The sequence below is a fragment of the Anthonomus grandis genome, chromosome 15 (assembly GCF_022605725.1).
Source record: "Anthonomus grandis grandis chromosome 15, icAntGran1.3, whole genome shotgun sequence".
Lineage (NCBI taxonomy): Eukaryota > Metazoa > Arthropoda > Insecta > Coleoptera > Curculionidae > Anthonomus > Anthonomus grandis.
The window spans coordinates 18,782,993-18,801,561 of NC_065560.1; the positions used below are offsets into that span (position 1 = coordinate 18,782,993).

The 18,569-nt window shown below is 31.5% G+C and overlaps 2 protein-coding genes across 3 annotated transcripts in view; both read left to right on the plus strand.

The window, feature by feature from the left end:
* The window catches only part of LOC126745270 (condensin complex subunit 1-like), a 94,716-nt gene extending 76,444 nt beyond the window's left edge, over positions 1-18,272 (plus strand). Inside the window, exons 18-22 of the mRNA XM_050453030.1 lie at positions 7,283-7,479; positions 7,535-7,705; positions 7,757-8,035; positions 8,090-8,360; positions 18,051-18,272. Of these exons, the coding sequence (XP_050308987.1) occupies positions 7,283-7,479; positions 7,535-7,705; positions 7,757-8,035; positions 8,090-8,360; positions 18,051-18,200 (1,068 nt within the window). The 3' untranslated portion in view covers positions 18,201-18,272. The remainder of the gene's footprint in view (positions 1-7,282; positions 7,480-7,534; positions 7,706-7,756; positions 8,036-8,089; positions 8,361-18,050) is intronic.
* LOC126745273 (uncharacterized) lies at positions 3,802-5,754 on the plus strand. Of its 2 annotated transcripts, XR_007663493.1 has the most exons (5): positions 3,802-4,219; positions 4,288-4,517; positions 4,582-4,669; positions 4,866-5,063; positions 5,131-5,754. XR_007663493.1 is itself a non-coding variant. In XM_050453038.1 (2 exons), the coding sequence occupies exons 1-2, from the start codon at positions 5,045-5,047 to the stop codon at positions 5,607-5,609; spliced, it is 498 nt and encodes a 165-aa protein (XP_050308995.1). In that variant the 5' UTR covers positions 4,870-5,044; the 3' UTR covers positions 5,610-5,754. The 2 variants fall into 2 exon arrangements, 1 of the variants encoding a protein (XP_050308995.1); XM_050453038.1 differs by lacking the exons at positions 3,802-4,219; positions 4,288-4,517; positions 4,582-4,669 and having other exon boundaries at positions 4,870-5,063.
* Positions 18,273-18,569: the final 297 nt, after the last annotated feature.

Below are 18,569 nucleotides of genomic sequence, written 5' to 3' on the forward strand. Positions count from 1 at the left end.
ATTTTGGGTTTTGCGCTTCACCTCTTCCTAAAGTCACGAGCCGCCACTGCTAAATATAAATGACAAAAAATTTCTTGTTGGAAACATCTATCGTCTACCTAAAGCAGAACTAAACCTTTTTTATTCTGCTCTGGATAACATTATGGTTGATTTTTATGCTGCCTGTGAGCACATAATACTTCTTGGCGACTTTAACTTAAATGTTCCTAATCCAAGTGTAAATACTTCATCGTTTCAAATTACTAAAGTTTATGGTTTAGATTACAAGAGTGTCTGATACTTCTACGTCCCTGATTAATTTGATTTTTTCTAATATTGACCTCATAGAGGCTTGTGGTGTTAGGGATGTTGAGGAGTCGGATCACTTGTTGGTTTTTTGTGAAATTAATTTTAATATTTCTGAGCCACAAAGCTTTAGTTTTACATGTAGAAACCTTCATAATATTGGACATTTACGGTTTCAGTCTGATCTGGAGTTAACACCTTGGCATAGTATGTATATCATGCCTGAAATTGACTCTAAAGTTGATTTTTTACACAGTCGATACTTAATATCCTAGACATACATGCGCCATTAAAGAGGGTTAATAATAAAAGAAAACCGTATAGCCCGTGGATAACCTCCATCAGGTTTATGCAAAAGCTTCGTAATAGGGCTCTAAATAAGTTTAGAGCTAGTAAGGATCGGGAGGACTGGAATACGTATAAACAGTATAGAAATATTACAACGTCTGCGATTCGTGTAGAGAAAAAAGCATATTTAACCTATAAACTTGGCATTTGTAGTAATAGAGAAATTTGGAGTGAGTTAAAAAAAATCAATATTTCTAAAAAATCTAATGTACTGCTTCCTATATCATTACAAGATGTGTATATTAGTAAAAAAAACAAACTTAATGGCTTTTTTACTAATATAAACAATAACAACAATAAGCCTAATACCGATTTTATAAGTTTTTTTAATGAGCACAGAATTTTTCAAAATATATACGATTTTAGGTTTAATTTAGTAGGCCAGGATTTAGTAGAAAAAATTCTTCAAACTATAAAAAGCAATGCATTTGGATCCGATAATTTAAACATTACTATTGTTGTGCTTTGCTGTCCTGTGATTATTAACCCTCTTACCCTTATTATAAATTGTCGTCTGGAGAAAAGCTATTTTCCGGAAAAGTGGAGGAGGCCAATATTATTCCCTTACCTAAAATTAAAAATCCCACAGCATTCAACAATCTTTGTTCTATTTCTATACTTTCTGTTTCTTCGAAAATTTTGGAAAAAATTATGGAATTCTTTTGATTATTTAAATAGCAATAATCTCATCCCAGAAAATCAGTCTGGGTTTCAGTCTGGTTTTCTGACAGACTATATATTTCGGGCTTTGGATAAAGATCAGGCAACTTTTTTAATTCTCTTAGATTTTACCAAAGCATTTGACGTGGTGAATCATGAGATACTCATATCTCTATTGCATTATCTAGGATTTTCTCAGTCGACCTTAACACTTATGTCATCTTTTCTTTCAAACCCCAAACAAAGAGTTCTGCTAAATGGAAAAATATCGGAGGCACTTGACGTTATTTCTGGTGTACCACAAGGTAGTATTTTGGGTCCATTGTTATATACAATATACACATCACAATTAACAAGAAAATTAAATAGATGTAAAATCGCTGCTATGCAGATGATACTCAAATTTAATATTCATTTAAACCCAGTTATGCTCCTGAAGCTAACCTTAATAATAATATAGATCTTAATAATATCTTTGCTGAAACTCAAAATCTACTTTTAAAAATTAATGCAGCCAAATCTAAAGCTATTCTTTTTTGTAGTGACGCTCACCGGATTGAGATTTTAAAAAACTTTAGACTTGAAATGAATAACGATGTTATACAATTTCAAAATTCAGCCAATAATCTTAGGCTCCTAATAGATCATAAATTAAAATTAAGGGAGCGTGTTACACTTAAAAATAAACTTGGATACTCTGCTTTAAAAACTATTTACTCGCAGAAGAATTACTTAAGTACTAATATTAAAAAAATGTTTTGTGAAGCATTGGTTTTGTCACCTTTCAATTTCTGCGACACTATCTATAGTCCTTGTCTTGACTGCTTAAATGCCTGTCGGATACAAAAAACAATTCGTGCCTAAGACTTGTATTTGGCGTAAGGAGAGGGGAGCATATTTCTCATAAGCTAAAGGATGCGGGCTGGTTGAATATGTTCAATCGACGAGTATTACATCTTATTTGGGCAAAAAAAAAAAGGCGTTCTACCTTGCAGAACATATGACATTCTTATTGCCATATACAAAATCTCGCGCAACGAAAAGTAATATAGTTACTTCTTCGCCAGTTGCAAATGCTGAAAATTCCGACAGTGAATTGTAAAATACTGATGAGGTTCCGTATACTGAGGACGAAGAAGAGCTAGAAAGTGAAGTTTTTTCACCAAATACTCCTGATTCTTCTGCTGGTGCTAGTGAAGTGACACGTATGTCAACATTTGCCAAAGTATTTAAAAAAAGTCGTCTGGGTCTAAATAAATCCCTTACGACTTAGACTTAGATCCCTTTAGACTTACCAAGGGCTAACTAAAGACGTAATTTTTCTCATATGTTTTTTAAAGAAGTTAAAGCGTTTAATTAAAGAAGTTTATACCTTAATGCCAAACTTACCGAAAATTCTTACCTGTGAACCAGTGTTTTGTTTTTTTAACTATTCCATTGACAATAAACTTAGTTTTAAGTAAAGGATTCAGTGTTTTTTTGTATGTCAAAATTATTTAAAGAATTTAGTCGATCATTTCAAAAATTATAGAAATGATAATTTCTTCGAGAATATAATTGCTCAAGCGGCAAAATAAGCCGCGGTTCTTGAGATGAGCAAGATTTTCCCGTAATCAATACTACTCAACAAAAATATAAACCAAAGTTTTGTGATTATGAACATGGGCAAGAAGCAGCTCAAAATCTCAAAACCGCGTTTAAAGTTAATATTTTTTTTGAGAATATTTGATCAAGTACTAAGTTCTCTAAATAGTAGATTTGATATGATCTCTAATTATGACAATGTTTTTGGTTTTTTTAGTAATATTTTTACAGTATGTGATGATGATCTCCTAAAGAATTGCTAAGCTCTACAACAGAAGCTTACTGATTGCGGTAAAGATTGAGACAGATGTTTTGTTTAATGAAATTAAAGTTTTAAAGTTATTTTCAATTCCTCATTTTTCAAATCTTTCAAATCTTCTCTGCCAAATATTACAATTTCCTTAAGAATACTCCTAACTTTACCATTATCTGCAGCTTCTGGGGAAAGGTCATTTTCAAAATTAAAAATATTTAAAAAATTTCTTCGATCAACTATGCATCGCGAGAGACTATCTGGGCTAGCAATATTAGCTATAGAGCAGAAGATGGTTGACAAAATGATTTTGATGAATTTATAAAAGATCTTGCTGTCGTTAAATTAAGAAAAACCCCTATATTTAACATTTAATCTAATAAAAGATCTAGTTTTATGTGACGGATTACAGATGTTTTTTTGTTATTAATTATTATTTCCATTAAAAATAAAATGTAAAAAATGTGTGTTGTTTTATTATAAAATTAAAAAAAAAGGTTTTTATAGCTGGAAATTAAATGTAAAATTTATAAAAGCAAAATATTAAAATAAGTGTAAAAAAAAGGGTGTCGCACTCCAAAAAATTATTATAGGCACTCCACCATGTCGCCTCATACGTCTCGAGGCGACATTGATAGACTTTGTCTAGCTAAGGAAAGGTACAGCACGTGTTGTTCGGCTCGGTTGCACAGTAAATTTGTTTACGCCGCTTCCAAAGCAACGGTATCGATCGCCCCGATTTGCATATAACCAGTGCCGTTGCGTTAATTCTTATATTTGTGTTCTGTGCCTTTTAGTGTTTATGTCTTTTTAGAGTGAATAATTTTCATAGTTATTTTTGTTTGTGATTATGACTCCAAAAAGGATTGGTGTGAAAGGAAAGGTTTTACATAGCCAAGCAAGAGAAATTATTTGTAATATTTCTAAATTTATGGAAAGAGAATCAATGAAGGGAATTCAGATCCCATTAAAAAATTTCCGATATGTATTAATTTATCTAATATTTTTGCAGGCAGCCTATTAATTAATAAAGTTCTTAGGCTATTGATACTTTAATACATTAATAATTAAAATTAATGTTTTGTTTAAGTACGTAATAATATCACTTTGAGGATATTTGCTTTAATTTCATCACAGTTTATTTTTTTTATTTTTAGAGAAAGAATTTTGGCTGCTACACAAATTGGCAAAAATTGCCTTCAGCGAATTAAAACGGCAGGACAGCATGCAGATAACAACCTGGCCAGTACTTCTTTTGGAACTCCAACTCAAAAAAGCGTTAGCGCCAAAGGAGTCATAAAAACATTGTCCCCCGGAAATATTGAAGAGATTAAAAGTGTAATCTACAATTTTTACGTGCTTGAAAAAAGATCTCCTACTCTAAGAGGTATGTACTTAGAATTGAAATTCATGTCAAATGTATTTATATATTGTTGTTTTTGAAATTTTAGGAGTACTTCAGAAAATAAAAGACAAACAGATTAACTTCTCTGGATGCCCTGAGACATTAAGAAAACTATTAAGATCTGTTGGATTTAGGTAAGCACTTTATGCAGGCTTGGCCCTAATGTCTTTAACTTAAAATATGAGTATAAAAGTCAATAAAAAAAAATATATGTATATATATGTTTTACAATATTTATACTAATGCGAAAAACTGAGGACAATCGAAGTGTCCTTATGGAAAGCTATGATATTAGACTAAAAAGAATCAACTTTTTAAAAAAATTAATAGAATATCGAGCCGAGGGAAGAAATGTCGTATATACAGATGAGACCTATATTCATAGTAGCCATACCCAAAACAAAAGCTGGTTAGATAATAAAAATAAAAGTTTAAAAAAACCAATTTCAAAAGGACGCAGATTATTTATTGTTCATGCAGGAGGAGAAAATGGCTTCATTCCAAATGGAATGCTTATTTTTAAATCAGGTAAATTAAATTTATTATTATTAAGTTCAAAACATTTGGATATTATATTACTTTATAATTTTTTCAGGAGCTAAAAGCGGAGACTACCACGATGATATGAATCACCAACATTTTATGAAGTGGGTACAAACTAAACTTTTGCCCAATTTGCCAGAGCAGTCCGTTTTGGTTATAGATAATGCCTCCTACCCTAATGTTACTATGGAACCAAATATTACTTCGGGATCCCTTAAAAAAAATATGATTAAATGGCTATATGACAGATATATTCCATGTGATGAGAAATTGACAAAGCCAGAATTATACAAAATAATTAGTGACAATAAATTCCGCTATCCTCCAGTTTACAAGTTAGATGCATTACTGGAGGAACATGGACATAAAGTTCTTCGTCTGCCGCCTTATCATCCGGAGTTAAACCCAATTGAAAAAATATGGGCCTTGGTCAAAAACGGGGTGGCAGCCCACAATGTGACATTTAAGTTGGCTGATGTAGAAACTCTAACAAAAAAAGGTTTCAAGAGTTGCCAAAGGAAGAGTGGGTGAAAATTTGTTACCATGTAAGAAAATATGAAAATCTTCAAATACAAAAAGAACATATATTAGATACTACAATGGACCATTTAAAATTCACCGTCAACACTTCTTCATTCGACGACGATTGGTTAAATGATTATAATATCTTAATGGATGAAGAGGTAAAATCGTCTGAATCATCTTCAGACTAAATACTTACTTTTTATGTAAATATATTATGTATTTTTTCAACAGTATTATATGGACAATAAATACCTAATGTTTATTTATATTTTTTTTGTATTAGAAGTAATTTTTAGTCTAACATGAAAATTTAAATTAGCAAATAAAGTTGTGAGAGCGCCCAAGACTACATAATATATTAGTGCTTAAATAAAATATAAAATTGTTATTACAGTTTTAAAACCTATTCGGTCAAAATTGGCGCTGTAAAAATATTAATAACTTAAAATGGGGAAAATTATGGTATAACAGAAACAATTTCAAAATCGTTAAAAATATACCTACTTATTATACAATTTTAAAAACAATTACAAGGAAATTTGACCTGTTAATAAGGATTTTCTATAAACTGCTACTTTTAAAAAGAAATTGGACCTGGCTCTGGATCTAACAGGTAGTTAATTATATTTATAAGAATTATATAGACATCATAACCTTTTTCCTTTTTGCCTAACTTTATGATGGCTTTTTTTTCTTTTCTTAAAATAAATACCAAATACTGTTACCTGGAAGGCGATATGTTAGATAAAAGAGTATTATGGTTCAAATAATATTCAATTAAAAAAATAGCTACCTATATCCTTCAGTCAGGTCATTTTTTGAAAACAGGTAGACGAATTATCTTTTATAACTTTTAAGAATTATTTATAATATTTTTTTCACAGGTGCTTTGGCCGACCCAATTTATTATTATTTACCATATCATGTACGATGCAATTTAGGACTTATCCGAATTATGTAGTTATGTGTATTTAAATAATAATTTCGTATAAAATTATATTTTTGAGAAGTCTTTTCTTATGGCCTTTTCGAAGTCTAATTTTGGGTTTCTATATCCTAATCCTGATAATAAGATAATTATAATGTTTCTAATTTTGTTAATTATTTATTCTATGCTTTGCACAAAATCAGAGGCAGCCAACAAGCTGTTTTAAATTTTAGTTAGGAAAATTTAAATGTTAATTTGTCTCATATTCCAGACTAAGCAGCGCGCCTAACGAATGTAAACAAAACACAATACACTATTATTTAAAATAATATAAATTAACCTTTCTAAAATTAAAATTAAAAAAAGGCGCGCTACTGTCGCTAATCGCGCGTTATTGGGGGACAAAACTTGGCGCAGCTTTGAAACAGATGGTGTACCTTTCCTTGGCTAGACAAACTCTAGGACGCCAAAACAACATCCCGCACGCGGGGGCCCTGCTTAGCGGAGCCTTATTGGTGGTTATTCAACGGCTATTAATAACTACTTTACAAATTTAAGTATTACAGCTACTATAACATCTAGCGAGGAAAATACATTGTTAATATGATGAGATCAAATCTGAATTAAAATTTACTCTTATGGATCAGTCAATTTTACTTAAAATTGTAACTCTAATTCAATTGAAGCTTGACGCGCCTTTTTTAACGTTCGAGGGAATTATTAACTTTAACACCGTTATAAATTCTTTCAGGGTGATGAAACACAAATGGACGAGGGAGATTATGAAGACGAGGATGCAGACTATTTGTTGGATATTCTTGAAAATCATGTTGTCACAGGAGATGGCATGTTAGCACGGTTCGCAAATATTCTTATCGAGCTCGCTCAACACCCAAAACAATTTAACGACGAAACGTTACAAGCAACTGCTGTTATCGCATTAATAAGGTGCTATATGAATTTATCTTCTTTGCTCATTTAATTACCGATTTATTTATTGTAGGTATATGTTAGTATCCAGTCGGTTTTGTAGGGAAGAAGTCCAGCTTTTGTTTACTATACTTAAAAAATCCAATTTTCCGTCAGTTAAGGTAACTATTTTGCTGCAATTAGCTGACCTTTTAAGTAGATTTCCAAACATTATTGAACCGTGGATGTCGACAATTTATGAAAGGTTTGAAACCTGTCATCTAAAAAAATATTTGCTTAATTAAGTTTAATTTAGGTTAAGGGACCCGATACTGGATATCCGGGTAGCAGCCTTTCTGACGCTCACCAGACTAATCTTACAAGATATGGTCAGGCCCCACGCTCACATTCATCTAATAGCGTTGACCTTAATAGATGAGGATGAAGATTTGGTTAAAAAGTGCCACGTGTTCTTCACGGCTTTAGCAAAGAAAGAAAAGAATTTCATAAATGTGATTCCAGAGGTATTTGGCCACTTAATGGATAATGATAGTGTCGGCGAGATTTCGGATCAAGACGTTAAATATATAATGAAGTGAGTTTTTATCAAATCAATTTTTGACGTCGATAGACTAAACCTTATTTTTAGGTTTCTTTTTGGATTAATAGATAAAACTAAACAAATGGAGAGCCTGGTCGAAAGATTCTGTGACAAGTTTGAACAGACTGAACACTTGGACCAACAAAGGCATGTCGCTTTTTGTCTGTCTTTGATCGAATATAACGACAAAGCACTTAATAAACTTCACAATAATTTTAAAAAGTACAAGCATCTTATGCATGACGAGGAAATTTACGCGAGCTTCAAAAGTATAATGCAAGCCACGAAAAAAGTGCAAGTAGGGAAACGCGATTTAAAGGTAAGGAATATCTGAATAGAATATTCATTTCCTTTCTGTTAGTATCTTATGCAGATGATACAGCCATTGTGATTTCGGTTGAGTCTCTATAATAAAAAAAATTATTACTATTTAATGATTGTTTGATGAAAATTAAATTACCATTAAACTTAGCTAAAACAACATATGTTCTTATTTACATTATTGACCTAATTTCAAGTTTTTTGTTAATCATAATATGATACAAGGATTAGGTGCAATAGGAAAATTAAACTACCACTAAGTACTAATAATCTTAATCTAAGATACATAAATTACTTTGGACCTAAACTGTATAATTCATGTTGAAGTTGCACATTCATAAAAAAATAAAGTTATTCTGTAAAAATGTAATCTCTGAAAGCACTCACCAAGTTGAAAGGTTTTTGGTCTGAGCATTTAATTGACCGATAATCTCATGGTTGATTTTATTTAAAAAATTTTTATATATAGTACCGGGTGTACAACTAAGAGAGGTCGCCGGCCATATCTCAGCAACTAGTCATCCCACAGCAAACGGAAAAAAATATTTCTTATAAAAGCGGTAAAGAGAAATCGTTTGAAATTATTTACAAGTTCGTACGATGACCGCTAGGGGGCGTAATACAACATTGAAATAGAAAAAATTGGTTTTATTGAAAATATTCAAAGTAAATCCTAGAGAAGAATGATGCCATTTTAACGTATGATAAATTCTAAACATTTTTTATTTCAAACTTTTTTTTTAATCTGTCAAGTAATAAAAAAAAAGTTAAAGGTGGGGGAAGCGTTGAATATTTATATCTAAAATTTTTGATAACTTTTGATTGGCCTAACCAATTTTAACGAGCTTATTTTGGTTTTTAAGAATAATTATCAGGCTTTTATGTGGTATAATTACTTAGCCGACTTAGTTGTTTTGTTAAGCGCTAGAGGGCGGTTTGTGTTATTTTGGTCTTTTTCAGCGATTTTCTGGCAAATATTAAATACAACGATATATTTTTTTTTACTTAGGCTAAAGGAGCATAAAAAAACATAAAAACTGGCGCAAACCGCAACTCGATATCTTAATTTATTCCAAAAATATTAATTAAAATATGTTTGAACAATAAAAATAAAACTCCAGAACTCAAATTTTTGTAATAAATAAATTGTTTTATATTTTTAATAGTGTCTTAGATGCTCAAACTGTTTTCCTTCATTTTCAATACACAATAGAGGTCGTTGCGTCGTTGACAGAACCGCTGTTTCTGATTTCTGCTGTGGGTAAGGAATTTATTGCATTGCGTATTTGGTCCTGCATGTCGTTTTGGGTTTTGGGTGGGGTAACAAAAACTAAATCTTTAATCCTTCCCCACAATACAAATCTAGAACAGTCAGATCTGGGGATCGAGCAGGTCAAGGAAAAATACTTCCTCTTCCTATTCACAAACGATACTGCCTAGTTAAGTATTGACGAACTTGAACTGAAAATGTGCAGGGCAACCATCATGTTTGAAAATTATTTGCCCTCTTGTTTCCAAATCAACATCTTCCAGTAACCCCGGGAGATCATTTTGCAAATAAATCAAATGCACATTACCAGAAAGTGTTTGATTGAAAAAGGAAGGACCAATAATTTTTCCGCCAATAATTCCGGACCACACATTTATAGTCCATATGCCTTGGTGTTGAGTCTCGCAAATCCAACAGGGATTTTGTTCTGCCCAATAATGCAGATTATGCAGGTTTACACCACCATCACTGCTAAATGATGCCTCGTCCGTCCATAATATCTTCGAGAATCTTCTCTAACGGGTCTCTAAATCGGGTATCTTCTCTAACCATGTTTAACAACCAATAACAGAAATTGAGTCTGTTATCAGAGTTTTTTTCGAGAAGCGCCTGGTGCAGAACCACGTGATATAGGTGAAGTCTAAGTAAAAAACAATAAATATAAGATAATAGGATGCTTATTAGTGTTGTAACAAATAAAAATACGTACCTGTGCTCTTTCAGAATATTTTCTGCTGTATCGAGGGACACTCCCAATTCCCTAGAAATATTTCGGATGCTTATGTGAGGGTTTATTTCAATATAGGCCATAATATTTATAACGTTTGCCTCTATGCGCCCTCGCCTTCGTCTTCGATGAATATTGCCGAGAATAATTTCAGTATTTCTTAGCCTGGTAGCTAAACCGGTAAAGACTCTATGATTATAGTGACAGGATATCTTCTGTCAGGATATCTTTAGGCATATATACGGGCTGCAATGCGTGCATTTTGCATTAACTCAAAATACGCTGCTAGCATATCAAAAGCTATGTCGTTTGGAATTACGTTTGGCATTTTTAAAAACTTAAATGATTTCAAAATCTCTCTTACACGACGTTACATTTGACATCCATCATAAACGTTTTATCAAATTTATCAAATTCATTTGTTTCCAAAGCTTACTATTGACTATGTGACGCAATAATGCCAGCGCGGCGACAGATTTTATTGTTCGAAAACATTTTAATTTATAATTTCGAAATAAAATAAGATATCGAGTTGCGGTTTGCACCAGTTTCTATGTTTTTTCATGCTCTTTTAGCCTAAATGAAAAAATTACATCGTTGTATTTAATATTTGCCAGAAAATCTCTGAAAAAGTACAAATTAAAATAAACCGCCCTCTAGCGCTCAACAAGATAACTAAAACGGCTAAGTAATTATATCACATAAAAGCCTAATAATTAACCTTTAAAATAAAAGTAAGCTCGTTAAAATTAGTTAGGCCAATCCAAAGTTATCAAGAATTTTAGATACAAGTATTCAACCCTTCCCCCACCTATTATTTGACAGATTAAAGAAAAAAGTTTGAAATAAAAAATGTTTAGAATTTATAATACTTTTAAATGGCAGCATTCTTTTCTAGGATTTACTTTGAATATTTTCAATAAAACCAATTTTTTCTATTTCAATCTTGTATTACGCCCCCTAGCGGTCATCGTATGAACTTGTAAATAATTTCCAGCAATTTCTCTTTGCCGCTTTTATCAGAAATATTTTTTCCCTACGCTGTGGGATGACTAGTTACTGAGATATGGCCGGCGACCTCTCTTAGTTGTACACCCGGTACATCCGCAAAGTAGCGGATAAATTCAATAAAAATGAAATGAACCGTTTCTGAAAAAAAAAAGCCCGAACTCGTCGTTTTTAATATCGGAAACTAATTTTTTTTTAATTTTGAAAATTTGCCAACAAGGCAGAATCAATGGAGGCCACACAACTAAAATATTTTGACAGTTGTGACGTTTCCGGTTATACCGGAAGGAGGTCTCAACTTCGTTATTTAAAAATGGAACACCCTATATATTTTTACATTTTTGGCTAACACGGCTCAAGGATTGTTGTCTAGTTGGCCATGATGGTTGTCATAGTAACCGCTAGAAGCGGCAGTAAGATAATGGACTATAACAGAAATGTCAGTAATGATTGTAATTTCGTAATTTTTTAAATACTAATATACCGGGGCGATTAAATTATACACACGAAGAATATTTAAATTTGTTTGTTATCTATGGAGAATATAACAAATTTTTCTCGAGAATATGCCAAATATTTGCAGATGGATTATCAGAAAAACAGAAACCATCATGTTGCGCTGTTAGACGAGCTAATTCGCAGATGTGAAAAATATTTAGTTCAGAAGAAAATTTTGAACATTTGTTAAAATAATTACCCTGCCAAAATTTGTAACATTTTTTATTATTCGCCTAAGCTAAGGGAATAACAACAAAAAAATATTGATCAACAGATCTCGTCAGGACATTGTACAGGGTTTCCAACTAAGACTGCAAAGTACTGTATCTCGGAGCGTAATCATCGCAGAGGCTTGCGCTAAAAAATATTAGTACTAAAACGGTCAAGAGGAAAACCTAGACAATATTTTTAAGTTTCTAAAATGACCGATTGGGAGCCTAACTGTGATCTTGAATCTAAAAAAAGTAAAGTTTTTGTGAATTTCGATATCTTGACCTAACAAAAAAAAATTATCTTTAAAGTAGTGGACAATCTGAAACTTTTTTATTTTTGCAGATCTCTGAAAAAAGTGGTATCTTAGAAATGGCTTAGTGTTTTAGTATTCGAAGTTTTGTTAGATTCACATATCGCCGCCAGAGGGCTTTTTTGAACATTCCGGTAAATTTCCTCAAAAAAATTAACTAAAAAAACCTACAATTTAAGGCAATTGAAAATGTAATATGAAAGTCCTATATTTAATTTTTTTGGCAATTATTAGCAGGCCATGGAAGGACGCCATGAAAATAAAAAAAAAAAAATAATTTAATCAAAACATAAATATATCTCAAATTGTCAAAAGTTGTCAATAGTTTCGCTTACTTTTTGTATAATTTTTGTCATAATAATGCGTTTTACGAACGATGAAGCTGTGGATTTGCTTGCGGTTTATTTTAAATGTCTTCAGGATGCCGCAGTAGCAAGTTTTTCCCCGATTAGTGGATAATTTACAAGCCGATGGTAGTTTTCGGCCTAAATTTCAAGGACAACGAATTGGAAGAAACCCAAGAAAATATTAACTTCGTACTGGGATACAATCAAGCAAATCCTCATGTTAGCACAAGAACATTATCCTTTGAGTTTGGCATATCGCGAACAATGGTTCAAAATATTTTGAACTTATTCTAATGTTCTCTGAATTTATCTAATAGTTATTTTAATTTTTACTAGTAACTTTAATTAATTTTAGAATGCACCCATATCATTTCGTTTTGCATCAGGCCTTAAAAGAGGAAGACTTTGATCGGAGGTTGGACTATTGTCATTGGATTGTTGGGTGTGATTCGGGAAAATAGAAAATTTTAATTCAAAATTCTTTGGATCGATCGAGTCACAATATGCATTACTGGTCTGTAGAAAATCTGCATTGGTTACATGAATTTCAACACCAAGGTCGTTGAAGCTTAAATGTGTGGTGTGGTTTACTTAGAAGCATTATTTATTTTTTCGAACAATCCTTAAATGGTAACGTCTGTCTTAATTCTTTGACCAATCAATTACCGTTATTACTGGAAGATGTGCCATTGGAATTGCGGCAAAACATATTTTTGCAGTTAGATGGTTGCCCCGCACATTTTCCGATTGCTGTGCGAGAACACATTAATGCAGTTTTTCAACAGCGGTGGATTGGAAGAGAAAGTCTCTTTCCGTGGCCTCCACAATAACCAGATTTAACTTGTCTTGATTTTCATTTATGGGGTCGAATAAAGGAAATCGTGTTTCAGAGTCAACCTACGACCAGAAAATATATGAAAAGCCAGATTCGCAATGCAATTAGGAATATACGCAGAGCCGAAATTGGAGCTGCAGTTCTGCCTGCCCGTGATTTCATGAATGTATAGAGCATAATGGTGGACATTTTGAATATTTATGAAGGCATTAAAAACATTTTTTTTTAATCAATCCTTTTCAGGGCCACAAATTAATATAAAAGAAAATTCGATAAAAATTAATTTAAAAATTCGTATAACATTTTCTTTGATCTAGAACCAGTTTAGGTTAGGAATAAGATGCGGGCATCATTTAACTACTTTTTCATGAAAAATAAATCACACCAATGCATTTAATTTTTTAAGGAAATTAACCATTTCTGTCGAAATGTTCAAAAAAATCCCGTGGGAGCGACATGAGGAACTAACAAAAAACTTTGAATACTAAAACAGTTAAAGCCCAAGAATGTCTGTTTTTATTAAACATAATTGTGTTAAAGTGGACTAAGCCATTTATAAGATACAGGGTGTTTTTTACGCAAACCTTTGAAATCACTCCACCAATTTATTTTCAGAGGTACAGCAAAAACTGCCAAACAAAAAAGTTTCAGATTGTCCTCTGCTTTATCAAGTATTTTTGTGTTAGGTTAATGTATCGAAATTCATTCATGATTCAAGATCGCAATTACGCCCCCTAGTGGCCATTTTAGACCGTTTTAGTCATAAGATTTTTTACCGCAAGCCTCTGCGATGATTACGCTCCGAGATACAGTAATTCGCATTCTTAGTATATTTATTATTTTTCTTCATTAATTTTAGAATGGGTTTAATGTATGTATTAAATTGCCTTATTGTAAAAAAGTTGCTTTAATAAAAAAGTCTGAAGAATTAAAAAAATATATAAACATTTTACAAAAAAAAAATTCTCAAAATTTTGTAAAATTTTTGAATAATATTAAGCATTGGATCTGCGATTTTCATCTTTTTAAAGTGACGACAAAACTGCATTCTGGCTGGCAAATCTGGTGGGATCAACCACCGAACTGGTGTAAAGTGGTATGGATAGAGGCCTTCTTTCTGAAGTACTTTACCACCATGATTTGCTTTCATCCGTAGCTGCCGCTATTCGCCTAGTACTTAACCCGGGATTTTCTGCTACGCGAGTTAAATTTAGATATCGACGAACGGTCTTTTAAAAAACATTTATTAACACAAAAGGGCCTTAAACTAGGCGAACAAAAATATGAACAGCAACGATATTAGCCGAGGCTTTGACACAATATTAATGTTGACGATATATTACCACAATTCCTTAAATATAAAAATAGTCCTAAGTTAAGCATATTATAATGTAATATGAACAATTATTGTGGTTTGAGGATATGTCTCGTGGACTAAATATTCTTCTTCCTGTTCTTAAGAAATATATTTTGGTCTGCCCAAAATAGGCATTTTTGGCCGAAATGATACAGTTTTTCCTAGTCGGCTATAAATTCTTTGGAATAATTTAGGTTTCGTTGTTGTCTATCTGGAAATATTTCCATATCACGCATCTCCAAATTGGTAAACAAGTTATACCAAGGCATTACTTAAAATGATTAAACTTAAGAGAGAAACTTTTTTACTCGTTTAAAAAGTTTTATATGACATTCAAAGTTTTCCATAAATAATACAAACACTTGTCTCCAATGCCAACTGCCAATGCGATTTAAATAAATATTATTTGAAAAATGGTGATTATGTCGAAAATGGTTGCTCCTAGCGAAGCCACCGTAATATAAAAAGCCAGAACCCTCGAGTCGTGACGTCACGTCGAACGTCTGAGTATCCCGTGTCGTTCCTATGTTATAGCCGTATTTATTCAATACTACCGCTGTTAAAATCATAATATTATCATTGTGTATCGTTTAAATGATAATATTGTTTAATAAAATTAATAGTGTGTTAGTAGAAATAATAAAAACATATTCTTTATTAAAACAAAAATGATATAAAAATCAACAAATTCTTTAATAAGTTATAAATATAAGGCAAATAAGACCTATATGATACAATAGTTTTTAATACTACTGAAACATATATATATTTATAACTATTAATTAAAACAAATACAAAACTCTTAAATAATTATTTAATAAAATGGATAGATAGTTGGTAGTAGTACAAAAGAAACAAAATAATATTTTTTATTAAAACAAAACAACATAAAAAATCTAAAATACTTCAACAAGCTATAAATATAAGACAAATAACCCATACAAGTTTTTAATAGCTACCAAAGTATATTATATGTATTCACATATATAGAATAGAATAAATTAAAACATAAATACAAAACTTTTAAAAAAATAAATATAATTATAATGAAATAATAAATATAATAATATGAAAGTTGGTTTAACACAAATTTAATAAAACACCAACAGAAATAAAACTCAAATAGCTAGATAAAAAAACTCGATAAAAACAGATTAAAAAATTTAATAAATTAATTTTATGAACTGGAAAGTTTTTTATATATTCTGGTTTTTGGTTTTCATCTTTTTTTTATTTGGACACATTTTGTTTTTTTTTTTCTCTCTATAATTTTTTTTTAGTTTGGCGGCATGGATTGTATTATTTTGGACTTTTCGGTAATTATTTAATAAAATGTTTGAAAACTTAAATGCCGCATTTTTTACAAGATCTAACATAAGAATTCCACAGTCACATGTTATTTCAGGATTGATATCTGAATTGTCGAAAATAATTCTAACAGCAAGTTTGGTGAGGACGGCTCTCTGAGATGAGCATTTTAAATAATTTTCTTCATATCTGTCCGATATTAGATATTTAAAGATGTTAAAAGTTATTATTAATACTTCGTGAAAAATTTCTTTTGGATATCGTAGTCCACCCCTATCACTTAATTTTAAATACATAATCATAGTTTTTGTTTTGAATATCGGCAGGCATGCTTTTATCATACATTAAAACTGGCATACGGGCCGGGCGAGGAAGTCGAGTCCATAGAGTAATTAAAAATTAAAAGTATTTAATATTCATTTCTCTATGGTCGAGTCGTTCGGGCAATAGACGTTCGACGTGACGTAGCTGCTGGAGAGTGGGATGATGTTTCTGGCTTTCTATATTACGGTGGCTTCGCTCCTAGCGACTTTATTAAGGAATTTATTTTGATACTTTTTAAACCGATATCCGGGGCTGAAAAAAGTTAGAAGTTCTAAAAAAGTAAAAACTAACGCAACGGGCGTCCTCTACCAAAAACACGAAAACTGTATACGAAATTTTATTTTTCTTTTTAAAAGACTCGTATGTTTTAAATTTTCAATTCAGTCAATTGGTCAAAAGGACCTATGAGGAAAAAACGATAAACCAAATAATACTTTGACATCCTGTATTTCAGTTACTATTAAAGTTAGGATAAGGCAAGTTGACCTCAATCACATTATTTTCACATAAGGAATCTACTGATCTATGTCCCATTACTTTCGGGACACCCTGTATATTTAGAAAAGAGAATTTGGCTCTTTTTAACTATGAGGTCATATAAATGGTGATTCATAAGAAAAAACTATTTGTAAAACTGTTTAATTTTTAAAACTTTTTAATTTGACATTTCTAAAAGAAAAAAATGGACGTGCGATTCAAAAATTTAAAGTCAAACCCTAAACATTTGTATAATTTTATTGTTTTTACTTTTCACCTAAATCCAGTAGAGGGAATATATGCGGAAAGACCCTGTACAATAGGCAGAAATTAAATGCAATAAATCCTATTTTGGCATTTCATCGTCTTTCTAAATTTTAATGCGTCTTGGGGCCGTAGTGACACTTTTCCGGACATAGGTCCCCCTATACTCAATTTTTTTATTGCGTTAAATAATGCCTAGAAGTTTGATCCCATAGTTCTGAAACACCCTGTATATTTTATAAAACAATTTTATTTTTAAAATTCTTTTATTTTTATAATTTTGCTAAAGGACCTATTATGTGTATATCAACATATGTCTAAATGGCGATCCTTTTTAGATTGTATTCGTAAGTTAATCTTAGGAACCAAAAATTGTATATTAATTGTTTATTAATTGTTCCAAAATTCTCGAGCAAGTTATGTGAACATCTTTCATGGTCACTTCCAGCGAACCCATGGTAATGCCGATGTCAGCATTGTCCCGCGACCATGAATATGTACGAAATTAAGTTTATATTGCCATATTTATAATGCCAAAATATTCCATAAATGTGTTGGCGATTTCAGTTTGGTAGTTTAAGTTAATGAATTATCTTGCTTCTTTATTATTAGTTTCATTCGTTGCCTGTTGAATTATGTTCTAAGTTTGTTTACGTCGTTTTTTTAATCGTCGTAATTTTTCCCTAAAATTTTAATTTTTCATAAATAATCATTAAAAATTATTTAATTTCAATGTTGTTTTGTTTGTAGGAGCAAGTATCTACATTTGAAGAATTAATAAAGTCCGTTTTCGAAATGGGCCAAGCTGGACCTAATGGTATGAGACCGCCCAAAGCAGCACCAACTTCAGCAAAACGGGGAGGCGCCAAGGGCAAAGGTAAAGGCAAAGGGAGGAAATAATAAAAATACACCGATTCGTTTTTTTCTTACTGTCTTACTTTTCTGAAAAAATAAATGCAAATTTATACTTAATATTTGAGTTTTATTGTATCACTAAACCAAAGTGAATTTATCAGACACTCGTCTAAACACTGCTAGAAATGTATATCCATTATTTCTTGACATTTTTTGACTCCCTTCAGTGCTACTATACAATTTTTAACTATGGGGTTAGCTTCCTAAAAGACATAATCTAGAGTATAGATAATTTGTTTTTTTTTTACCAAGTCTTAATCTTCAACCTTCTCAAACAGGGGATGTTCTGAGAAATGTTGAACCCTGCATTTCTGTAGATCTTTGACATCCGTCATTATATAAACTATCCCTCCG